This window comes from Scatophagus argus, chromosome 12, assembly GCF_020382885.2.
Source record: "Scatophagus argus isolate fScaArg1 chromosome 12, fScaArg1.pri, whole genome shotgun sequence".
Taxonomy (NCBI): Eukaryota; Metazoa; Chordata; class Actinopteri; family Scatophagidae; genus Scatophagus; species Scatophagus argus.
The window spans coordinates 17,532,271-17,543,739 of record NC_058504.1 but is presented as its reverse complement, the minus strand read 5'-3'; the positions used below and the strand labels follow the sequence as shown (position 1 = coordinate 17,543,739).

At 46.2% G+C, this 11,469-nt stretch overlaps 1 protein-coding gene across 1 annotated transcript; it reads right to left on the bottom strand.

Moving 5' to 3' along the window:
* Positions 1-8,636: 8,636 nt before the first annotated feature.
* LOC124068583 lies at positions 8,637-10,854 on the bottom strand. Its single transcript, XM_046406953.1, has one exon. The coding sequence runs from the start codon at positions 10,837-10,839 to the stop codon at positions 8,758-8,760; it is 2,082 nt and encodes a 693-aa protein (XP_046262909.1). The 5' UTR covers positions 10,840-10,854; the 3' UTR covers positions 8,637-8,757.
* Between the last annotated feature and the right edge of the window lie 615 nt (positions 10,855-11,469).

Sequence of the window (11,469 nt, the reverse complement as noted above, 5' to 3'; positions counted from 1 at the left end):
TATCACCAAAGTCATGAGGCTTCATTCTCTGAAAAAACAAGAATATCAGTACGTTATAATATAATAATAAGCTTCACTGAAGTGAAAAACATATTGTCTAGATATCTAGATATCCATTTAGGTTAGTATGGATCACATACTCTTTGCGAAAACTGTTCTGTTGTCATTACTGTACTGAAACTCAGTCTTTGGTGACAAATTACAGTATCTTTTCATAAATTTAACAAATTGTTTCAAAATATTTGTGATATTAGAATATTTTTACTGTAGTATGCACGACCAGCGGTTGTTTTTCCTCAGTTTATCTTTGAAGAAAATTGCACTATTTCACACCTCTTTGTCACATACATAGACAGGCCCTCTGTGCTGCTCTCAAAAACAGAATTGGTCAGGCCAGGACAGTCCTCAGTGAAATAACTGCAGTATAATTGCTCTGTTCTGTTGGATACAATAGTTGACTCCCCTCTGGATGTCTTTATTGTCACCACTAGCTGTGGACCAAAATGCTGGATCTTTGTTTATTATTCAGGCTAGCATGGTTAGCTCAAATATAAATAGAAGATTTTCTATACTTCCGACCTGCTGTTCCAGAACAACAGCTGACTTATGTTTTGCTTGATACCTGAACCTTTTCCTGCAATTTCTCAAATTGCTGTGCATCCGCCCAATATGCCGCCTCAACCTCCTCTTGTTCAATCTACAGCTAATTGGATGAAGGTCTTCTTCATTCTTGCCGCTCCGCTTTTTTGCTCTCTGGCTTGAACATACAAGGACTGATTTTAGTTCCTGCTGTGTAGTTTCTTCCATGAAATGTTTTTGCAAGTAATTTGTTTATTAGCAGGAATAGCAGGCAATGATGTTTTCAAAATTATTCTATAAAATCCTTGTATGTAATTGACTCTAGAGTGCAGTTAGTGAAGCATAGAAAGGCCTGGATATCATTTCTCGATGTTGAACCAAAACTCCAGTTCCTCCAAAGTTAGTGTGTAGTCTGTAAAACCAAAATAATACAGACATCAGTGAGGTAGATCCCTCATACTTTCTACAACTTGTCCTACTTGTATACTATATTCACATGCCATATATATGTTGAAAGGTTAGGGGTTAGGGTTATGTTAAGGGTTAGGTTGTTGGTTTGCTGAAATCATTCCTTCTGAGACCACAAGATGCCATTGGGTGATAAAAACTGAATGTGAAACTCGATTTTTGTTCATTAATAGGCAAACCTCTAAGGACACCTGGGAGTTTAGCCACAGCTAAAAGGAAGGTCCTCACCACTGATGCTTTGTTTCAGCAACAGGGTGCATCCCTCAACTACAGCTCAGCAAGAAATCACTGGCCAGAGAAGCAAACTTGGGAAGATGCGCTCCCAGTCTCATATACAGAAAGATCCAGTATTTGTAGTTGTGTGTATTTGGCCATTTAGCCTTTGATTTTCCAACAAATGTCTAATGCAAATCTTTTAAGCACAAAAATCACACTGTGATGTGATAATCTGTCCTGAGCCTGTTTGTCTGCACACTTACCACATCTTCTACAGAGCTCAACTGCTTTGAGAAATGTCAGAAGAGCTTTTTAGTTTATTCATTCAAATTCAATAACTATTTTGGCAGAGTTACTCCCAGCACAAATTCTTAATAGCAAATATTTCAAACCTCACAGCAGAGTTTAACTAAGAGACAGAATGATTGTGGACAATAAAAGAAAATCAATGAAGCTTGTCCATAACCGTCAGTACACAAAAAAACTCAAAACACTGATTCACCTCCTCTCCCTCATTCTCACACACATGCACACTGAAACACACACCTCCCATACCATCACAGTTGAGTGGTTTGGCAGAGCGACAGCAATAGCAGTGGTGTGGCGCTGTCTGCTGTTCTCTGTGCACTCACCTTTCACCTCCTGCCATTTTAGCCTCAGTGATTCCATTAATGCACCTGAATACAGATGCTGAGTTCAGTCCTCTGCTTTGTTCTCACTTGGCGCACAAGGACACCACTGCAACAAACATAACAGGCAAAGTACAACAGGCAGAAGAGGGGCAACACAACAACAATAAAAATCAGATACGAGGCCATGTGACAGCCAGACAGACATGAGGCTGGTGTTGCTTGCTGCTTTGTGACAAAACTCTTTTTCCACCTGTTTCATCTCATGTCACTCTGTTACCTTTTGTACCTTTTGTTTCTCTTCAGTGTGCATAGTTGTGTTTTTACATGCAACTGCATGTTCTGCTCACTTTCAAATGCATGTCCACTTCAGGACAGTCATGGCATTATGGCGGGGCATAAATGCAGCAGAGCATTTGTGGGGTGAGGCACTGGTGTTGGACAGGATGGGCCTTCCTCGCACTCTCTAATCCTGTTCATTCTAGGGGTGTTTGATGGGGTTGAGGTCGGGCCAGTTAGATTGTTCCACAATGGACTCATTTGGGCATGTCTCTGACCTTGTTTTGTGCAGATTTCCATCTGACATCCAAAAAAGGAAAAAAAAAAAAAAAAAAAGGGTATTTCATATTTATAATCATCACATTTCTACTTTTTTTTCAGTATTAAAAGTAATCCAGGTCATAGTTGTGTTTACAGTCTGGTAGCTAGCCAAAGGCACATGATTATTCCAGGATTCAGACCTTGGTCAGACTGAAATTTTGTCCCTATCAGATTTGTTGTGCAGTGTAAAATAATAATGAAACCCATTGTTTACTGACTTTTTTTTTTCTTTTACTATCATCACCAACAGGTCAAAATTTTCACTTAACATTTGCTAGACAGATATGCCATATCAGGAACAGGCTATATTAGCTTTGGTGATCTCCCAGTTTTTCCTCTAATGTCACCATGAGTTTATAGTTTTGTGTGAAATTCCTCAACAAAAGTTGGATGGACTGGTACACATGTTCATTTCTTCTTTAGGATGAAATGTAATTGCTCTGGTGACCCTTTAACATTTTCACCTATCGCCATCACCAAAATATTTTGTGACAGACATACACTGTATAGACAAAAGTATTGTAACACTTGACCTTTACACCAACAGAGACTTTAATGACATTGCACTCTAAATACATAGACAACTTTGCAGCTGTAACAGCTTCTACTCTACTGGGAAGGCTTTCCGTAAGAGTGTTTCTGTGAGATTTTTTTTTTCTATTCATGCAGAAGAGCATGTGTGAGGTCAGGCACTGATGTTGGACCAAAAGGCCTGACTCACAATCTCCACTCCAGTTCATCCCAAAGGTGTTGGATGGGGTTGAGGTCAGGGCTCTGAGTGGGTCAGTCAAGTTCTTCCACATCAACTCATCCAACCATGTCTTTATGGAGCTTTGCTTTGTGCACTGGGAATGGAATAGAAAAGGGCCTTCCCCAAACTGTTGAAAACATAGCATTGTCCAAAATGTCTTGATATGCTGAAGCATTAAGATTTCCCTTCGCTGGAAGGGAAGGGGCCAAACCCAACCCCTGAAAAACAGCCCCATATAGATGTGTGTTTGGTTACTTTTGTCTACTGTATATAGTGTATGAACTTACTGTGTGCCCTTCTCCTCTTTCTCCCTCTCTCCCTCTCTTAGTCTCCCATATTTTCTGTCGGCCTCTACCAGAATGAGACCATTGGTATTCCCTCTTACCTCCTCACCAACAGCAAACATAGAAGCCTCATCAAAGACTCTCTTCTTTGATCAGTTCTTCAAAGAAACGTGTCATTAAAGTCTATCAGGTTAGATATAAACTGGGGAAGGGAGAGGGGGCTGGGATTGCTGTTCACACCTCTGGGTTACTGCACAAATCCAAGCAGTATCAGGTCTCTAATTACTAATTACTAGCATGGCATGGGTTGAGGCAGGAGCTGCTGTTTGATGCAGAAGTGGCGCTTTTAGGTTAAGACACAAACAAAGTAGGTTTCACGGAGCGCTTTAACTCAAGCAACATTAGCAGCAGAAGAACGAGAGTGCAGTGGAGACCACAACAGCGTAGCACAGAAGTGTCCTAACTATTGGGAAACATGGGCACATTTAGCCTACTCTTTACTCTCTCTACTCTAGCATGAACAGGCTATTCCCTGGCATGATATCTGCAGCATGCATCAACATTACATATCATAACACACAGCATACATCAAGTGTGTGGAAGAAAAGATGATTTTGGTTAGAGAATAGTAGATGATAGAAAAGAGAAATGATCTTCATAGATAAATGCCTGGATCACTAAGTGGCGCCCTTCCTGACTTCGCTCACTTTAAAAGAGACAAATTCTCATGTAATGTATCCATAGCAGCACACTGCATTACTCCTGTTCCCCAGTGCTGAAATATGAGTGCCATGTCACCTAAGGCTGCCAAGCTAACCGTTTGCTTAATATAGGAGGGAGCGACACAGAAATGGAGAGAAAGAGAGAGAAAGGAAGCACTAAACGGCCTCATGGAAAGAGAGAGAAAGAGCGATCGAGGCTCCCGAGGAATAGTGCCATCTGCATGTGAATGAGTCTCACCCAGGGAGATCTCTTTTGGAGGAATTAATGATCTCAGGAAAGCAGAACAGAGCATGTGCGCTCCATGGAAAAAAGAGCGAGCCTCCCGTCAACCAGTTCTCTCTCTCCTCCGCTCTTTGTACTCAGCCAGATATTAAACGACACTGGGCCTCCTCTGGCAATCCTATGCATATCTGCTTGTTTAAATATCATTATTTTAGTGAAACCGGGAGGCATTTGGTGAAAGGGGCATAATCAGAGTACAAGAAAGGGGGATTGTATTAAAATGGGGGAGTGAGTTTGAGACAGGGATCAGGTTTTTTTTTTTTTAATAAATGAATAAAAAGAAAGAGCGAGGCTGGTTTCAATAGCACTGACATCTGGCTGAGGGCTCTGTACCTGTGTGGTGAGCTGTGAGAGTTAAAAGAGCAGGAACAGGCTAATAAAGGATAATCAGCCCTCCTTTGTGAAGACCGCTATTTTTCACTCCGTCCCTCATTATTTCCTTTGTAGACATGTCAATGTATGGCAAGGCAAAGCTATGTCAGAATAGTGCCTCCATGGTTTTCTCAGAAGAGAGCCTTGCACCTTTCTCAGTTGGAAGCTCAAGGAAGCTTTAGTATTGAAAATGCTATTTCTGCAAATGTGAAAGAAGTTTGGCTTTTGTGCATTTTCACTTGGAAAATTAGGTTGAAGAACAAAACTTTAAAAAGTTTTTTTTTTTTTTTTTACCTCCCCAGTCAACATGTGATTTCTAATAGACAGGACAGAACAACACAATGTTCATTAATCTATCAGCAACTATGATGCATTAGAGACAGGTTTATCCCAGGTGAAAATTCCACATACACACAGTATAAGTGTATAATATATAGTGTATTTAAGTGTAGTCAAATCTAATAATATGCTGTAGAATTACACACAGGTGAGTTGTTAATAGATAGATTTAAACACTCAAGTTGCCTTTGTTATTATATACAACACCATGCTCTTGTGTCCAAACAATGGGCTACCATAACTTGACCAACACATTACTGAGGGTGCGTATGCTCTTTCAGTACAGCTACCATTCACTTAAGTCTTTGGTTTCTTGTAAATCCCTTTATTACAGTAGTAGTTTTGGAGGGAATTGCTCCAAGTCTTGGCTAGTCGGTTGAGGCAGACTGCCTGACAGTAGCTCTTACAGTTTAGCGCTCACATTTGGCTGTTTACAAAGTCTAATAAGCATGTCCCTGAGGCAGGCCATGCAGCTGCAGAGGAGGAGATTGCATTTTAGCTCCATTGTGAGGCTTGTGGTCCCCTCATCAGATCTGACAGGCAGTATGACAAGTCCTATCTGCCAGCTAGCTGATAAGTGCAGCTCGAGCTGCGCTTAGGTCTGCCTCAATCCAATCATACGACAGTCCCAGAGAATGGCGTTCACTCACTGCAGCCAGGCAGGGCTATCCTGGCTCAGTCGCTAATACTGTAACACTATAAGCCACTGGTGGAAAGCTAGACGTGCAGAATTATAGTGTATTGCCTTAGATATGCTGCATCGGCTTTTGTCGTGTTGAAGTTGATTTCTACTTAATGTCTGCAATGTAGTACAAAGAGCACTTTAGGAGGACTTAATCTTGCATATTTTATGTGGTTTCATATATATATATGAAACCACATAAAATATGCAAGATTAAGACTCAAGCATACAATGAGCAGCTTTATTAGTTTAATAAAGTTTATTTGGTATCAGTGATAGTTCTTTGGAGAAAATATTTAACCTTCATTAGTGAAGTTTCTGAAAAACATCCCCTTTTTAAAAGGCAACAGAACATGTCTCTGAATGTCCTGATGTCATGCAACTACCTTAACTGACCTGCAGTTATCAAACTGCCTCTGATCCAATAGGAACTTCAAAGCGACTACAGTTTTCATGCACTTGTAGAGAGTTAATCCGAGCCATCACTCTGATTCCTTCATGTTAGACAGATGCTTACACAAATCCAGTTGTAGCCTGCATACAAATTTTTTTCTCTTTCAGTTCTGTGAAAAAGCATGGTCATGAAAAATGGGAGATGCTGTGAGAATTTCAAGATTTTAGTTACATTTTAGAGTTACATTGTTATGGATTAATATTGTCTCCGTTTAAAACACACTTCAGGTTGTGCTCTGTCAGTGTGTGTCTCTGTGTTTCCAATACAGTGTAATTTTGGCCCAGTAATCCACAGTCAGTCGTGTTGACAGTAAGTCTTCATAGAAAGCCAAGCCAAGTCCAATTAACAAGGCCTGTTACCATCTTCTGATGAAAGGAGCCACATTCTGGGCTTTCATTTGGGACTATAACAGCAGAGATGTAATATGCACTAACAAATGGTGTTTTCGACTTCCTCTTGTTTTGTAGAGAGAAGGGAGGTGAGAGAAAAGAGAAGTAGCAAAATCCACTGTAGCGTTAGCACTCACATTTCCCTCATTCTTTCTGAATTTTCTCCCAACTCATTGCACTTACAGGTGTCGGACTAATACTGGGGAGCTTTTTGGGAGCAAAATTTGGGTGGAAACGTGGAGTCTGTATTTTAACAATGAGTTAACTTTATCAAACACACACTGTTTACTTGCACAAAACAGCCCAGTTTAAGGTCTTCATCAACACTTTTGAGAGCTTTCACCTGTATTTCATGAGTGGATGCTTTTTGCTCAATAGTCATGTATCATGTAGGAGATGCATCTGGGGCCAGCTATCACAGTTATGATTTCATCCATAGCACTTCAACAACTTCTTAATGTCCCTGTTAGTTTATAAATTAGGCGTGATGATACATTGACAGCTGAGCAAACTCCATCTGTTGCTGATGACTAACTCAGTCAAAGCTCCTGAAAAAGGAAGAAAGTGGACTTACAACTTTAGGTTATTTGCATAACCCCGGTTCTCTGATTAATATGAGTGAGATGTCTCACTATGGGATGCACGCCTCGCTGCAGACCTCAGAAGCATCAATCTCATTACGCCAATCCTGATTGGCTGGTGAAACGTGTCCGTCCGCCCCAGGTAGTACCATCTACCTTAAATAGTTCATGCGGACGGCAACACGTTATTCAAGATAAGCACCTCTTCTCACTCGCCCAAGCAAGAAGGGTTGTCTGGTGAGACATCTCACTCATATTAATCAGAGAACCGGGGTTATGCAAATAACCTAAAGTTCTCTTTCATAATATTTCGCTCGATGTCTCACTATGGGATATGGTTGCTCCCGTATTGCCAGACAAGCTTATCAAGTGTCCACCAACCCACAGGGAAAAATACTCTGTTCCAATCAGGACAACAAAACCGCTCGTGCCACGCACGGAGCAGAGACGTCCAACATATAGAAACGGACAAAAGTGAGAGGCGAGGACCAACTCGCCGCAGCACAGATGTCCTGAACAGAAACTCCCCTGAATAAGGCCCAGGATGCGGCCATGCCACGAGTCGAGTGCGCTCGCAGGCCCACAGGTGACTGCAAACCCTGACTCGTATAAGCCAAAGCAATCGCCTCCACCACCCAGTGGGACAGACGCTGCTTTGTGACAGGTTTCCCCTTATGAGGGTTAGCCCAGGAGACGAACAGCTGTTCGCTCCTCCTGACACCCCTCGTCCTCTCCATGTATGTGCGCACTGCACGGACTGGACATAACGCATGCGACCGCTGCTCACCTGGTGGGGTAGCAAAAGCCACAAGGTCAATAGGAGAGCATGAGCCCACCACCTTAGGCACAAAAGCCGGGTTGGGCTTCAAAATCATCCTCACATCCCCAGGAAAGAGCTGGGTGCAAGAGGGATGCACCGAAAGCGCATGTATGTCACTAACCCGTTTAGCCGAAGCCAGAGCCAGCAATAACACTGTCTTGAGAGACACGTGTTTCAAGTCTGCCCCCTCCAGTGGCTCAAAGGGGGGGCCCTTAAGCCCCTCCAAAACCACAGCCAGATCCCATGGTGGTACCAGCGGTCTGGACACGGGGAGAAGCCTGCGCGCTCCCTTCATAAAACGGCAAACCAGCGGATGCTAGCTCGCTGTTTTCTTCCCAAACCCCACATGACAAGCGGCGATAGCCGCCAAGTACACTTTAACTGTGGAGAATGCTTTCCGTTTGTCAATCAGGTCCTGCAAGAATGACAAAATCACTCCTACCGGACACTGAAAAGGAATGTGGCCGTTTTTATGACACCACCCCTCAAACACTCTCCACTTACAGTCATACAGAGACCTAGTGGAGGAGGCTCGAGCACTTTGTATGGTGGAAATCACCCGCTGTGGAAGACCCACAGCTGACAGATTTAGCCACTCAGGGGCCAAGCCCACAGTGCCAGGCGTTCCGGGTGCGGGTGGAAAACAGTCCCTCCCCCCTGCGATAGCAGGTCCCTGCGCAGCGGGAGCTGCCAGGGCTGAGCGCACATCAACTGATATATCTCCGCTAGCCAGTGCATCGCAGGCCAATGCGGAGCTATCAAAATCAGCGCGTGGCCGTGCTCTCTCACTCTGGACAGAGTGGGTGGTATCAGGGCCAGGGGGGGGAATGCGTACAGACGCTCGTGCGGCCAGACGTGCGCTAGTGCGTCTACCCCGAGAGGAGCATCCGCGCTGCGCAGAGAGTAAAACAGCGCGCACTGCGCGTTGTCTCTCGACGCGAACAGATCCACCACGGCCCGACCGAAACGAGCCCATATCTGTTCCACAATATCCGGGTGTAGAGTCCACTCCCCGTATACTGGCGCGCCCCTGGACAACAGGTCCGCTCCCGTGTTCAGGACTCCCGGGACGTGCGTCGCTCTCAGCGAGAGGAGACGACCGCAGCTCCACAGGATCAGTCTGCGTGCCAGCATGTGTAACTGACGGGAGCGTAATCCCCCCTGACGGTTGATATACGCCACCGTCGTCGTATTGTCCGTTCTCACCAGGACATGATGACCCATAAGAGACGGAAGAAAATGTTTCAGGGAGAGGAACACCGCTGAAAGTTCCAGAAAATTTATGTGAGAGCGACGGAGGCTCACACTCCAGCGGCCCCTCACAGACCGACCCTCGTGAATGCCGCCCCAACCCGTCAGGCTGGCGTCCGTAGTGACCACCTTCCTGGACAGGACGGAACCCATAGGCACGCCGCGGGTCAGAAAGGACGGAGCTCGCCAGTGGCGCAGCGTCCTGGCGCACTCCGGTGTGATCAGCACTCTCCGTGCGCCATGACGCACGGGATCTAGCCCGCATGAGGCCACCCAAAGCTGGAATTCCCTCATGTGGAGCCGACCCAGATGGACTACGTGAATGGCAGACGCCATCAGCCCGAGTAACCGAAGACATAATCTGAACTGAACAGATTTGCCTGGATGAAAGAGCGCTAGACATGCCCTGAAAACTTTCACTCGGTCCGCCGAGAGGCGCGCTGTGAAAGTCACCGAGTCCAGAGATAAACCCAGAAAGATTATGCTCTGTGTCGGAGACAACATGCTCTTTTCCGAGTTTATAACAAAACCCAGATCGGACAGGTGTCGTATGAGAATACGCGTGTGCGTCCTGGCCTCCTGCTCCGACTGAGCTAGCAGCAGCCAGTCGTCCAGGTATGTGGCCAAGCGGATGCCCTGCCGTCTCAGCGGGGCTATCGCCGCTTCCGTGCACCGCACAAACACCCTGGGACTCAAAGACAGACCGAAAGGGAGCACGCGGTACTCGTAACAGATCCCCTGGAAAGCAAACCTCAGATACTTTCTGTGGGGAGGATAAATCGGGATGTGGAAATACGCGTCTTTCAGATCGACAGAAGTGAACCAATCGCTCTGACGCACAAGACGCAACAGGGATGCGTGCGTTAGCATCCTGAACTTGTATTTCCTGAGATGTCTGTTCAGAGCACGTAGATCCAGGATAGGGCGAATACCGCTCCCCCCCCGTTTGGGGACCAGAAAATACCTGGAGTAAAAACCGCTCTGACACTGTGCGGGAGGTACGACACAAATTGCTCCTTTGTTCAACAGTGAGACGATTTCCTCCTGTAAAACGCGAGCTGACTCTCCCTGAGCCTGGGAGTGTATTATACCGGCGAAGCGCGGGGGAACAGCGGCAAACTGCAGCCTGTATCCCCTCGAGATCGTCTTTAACACCCAGGGTGGGGCTGCGAACGCGGCCCATCTCTCCCATTTGGAGGAGAGAGTGGATGCATATCGCAGCTTCTCCAGCATAAGAGGCTCCAGCCGCGGTGCGGTGGTGCCCTCTGCTGGAGGAACAGTGACATGGCTCCCGGGTGTCGCTGAACATTTCTGCCCGGGAGGACAGCGCAGCGGCGGGGCCGACACTTCCCCCGCCCCGGGGAAAACCGTGGCTTCTCGCCGAGGCGGGACAGCGGGTGCCACCACCGCGCTGTTCATTTTGGGTTCGACATTTTGTTTTTGTTTTTTTATTAGCTGCGCCCTCGGCACTCGGCCTGGATGCGGCAGCGGGACACATTTTATTTTCTCTGGGAAAAGATGTGTGATTGTGCGTGCTTGTGGACATGAGGGAACTGAACTTTCTGCCGTCAAATGTCCGTGTCTCCCGGATAACTCTGGCACGGTCCGTGGCAGCCGGGAGATGGGGGCGTGGTGGGCCCGGAGCACGCTGAAAAGCCGAACTGGCGGAGCTAGTGAACGAGGAACAGCTAGCTGCATCACCGGTGGAGAGAGAGGTGTATCAGGCCGCTCTCTTCTTTTTCCTGACCTGGTCGAGGGCAGCTCGCGCGGGCTGAGCCGGCGGAGCTGTGACCGGGGTTGCGGATTTCCTGGGCCAGCTGGTCCGACCGGGCGGGAGGGTCGGGGCGAGCTGAGGTTTCGGCTGCTTAGGGATTTTAAACTGCGAAACCTGGGAAGCAGCCTGCGCTAGACTTTTACGCTGCGCAGGTGGCGAGGGAGCTGGGGGTTTACGTGGGAGACAAAGCCGGAGAGCTTCATCCTCTTTCTTCTTGGCTTCACACCGCCGTTGCATGGAGTGCAACGCGGAACCAAAAATCCCCTCCGGGACAA

Excerpts from the sequence above, each read along its gene's own strand:
- LOC124068583 (XM_046406953.1), bottom strand. The coding sequence starts at position 10,839 with ATGAACAGCGCGGTGGTGGCACCCGCTGTCCCGCCTCGGCGAGAAGCC.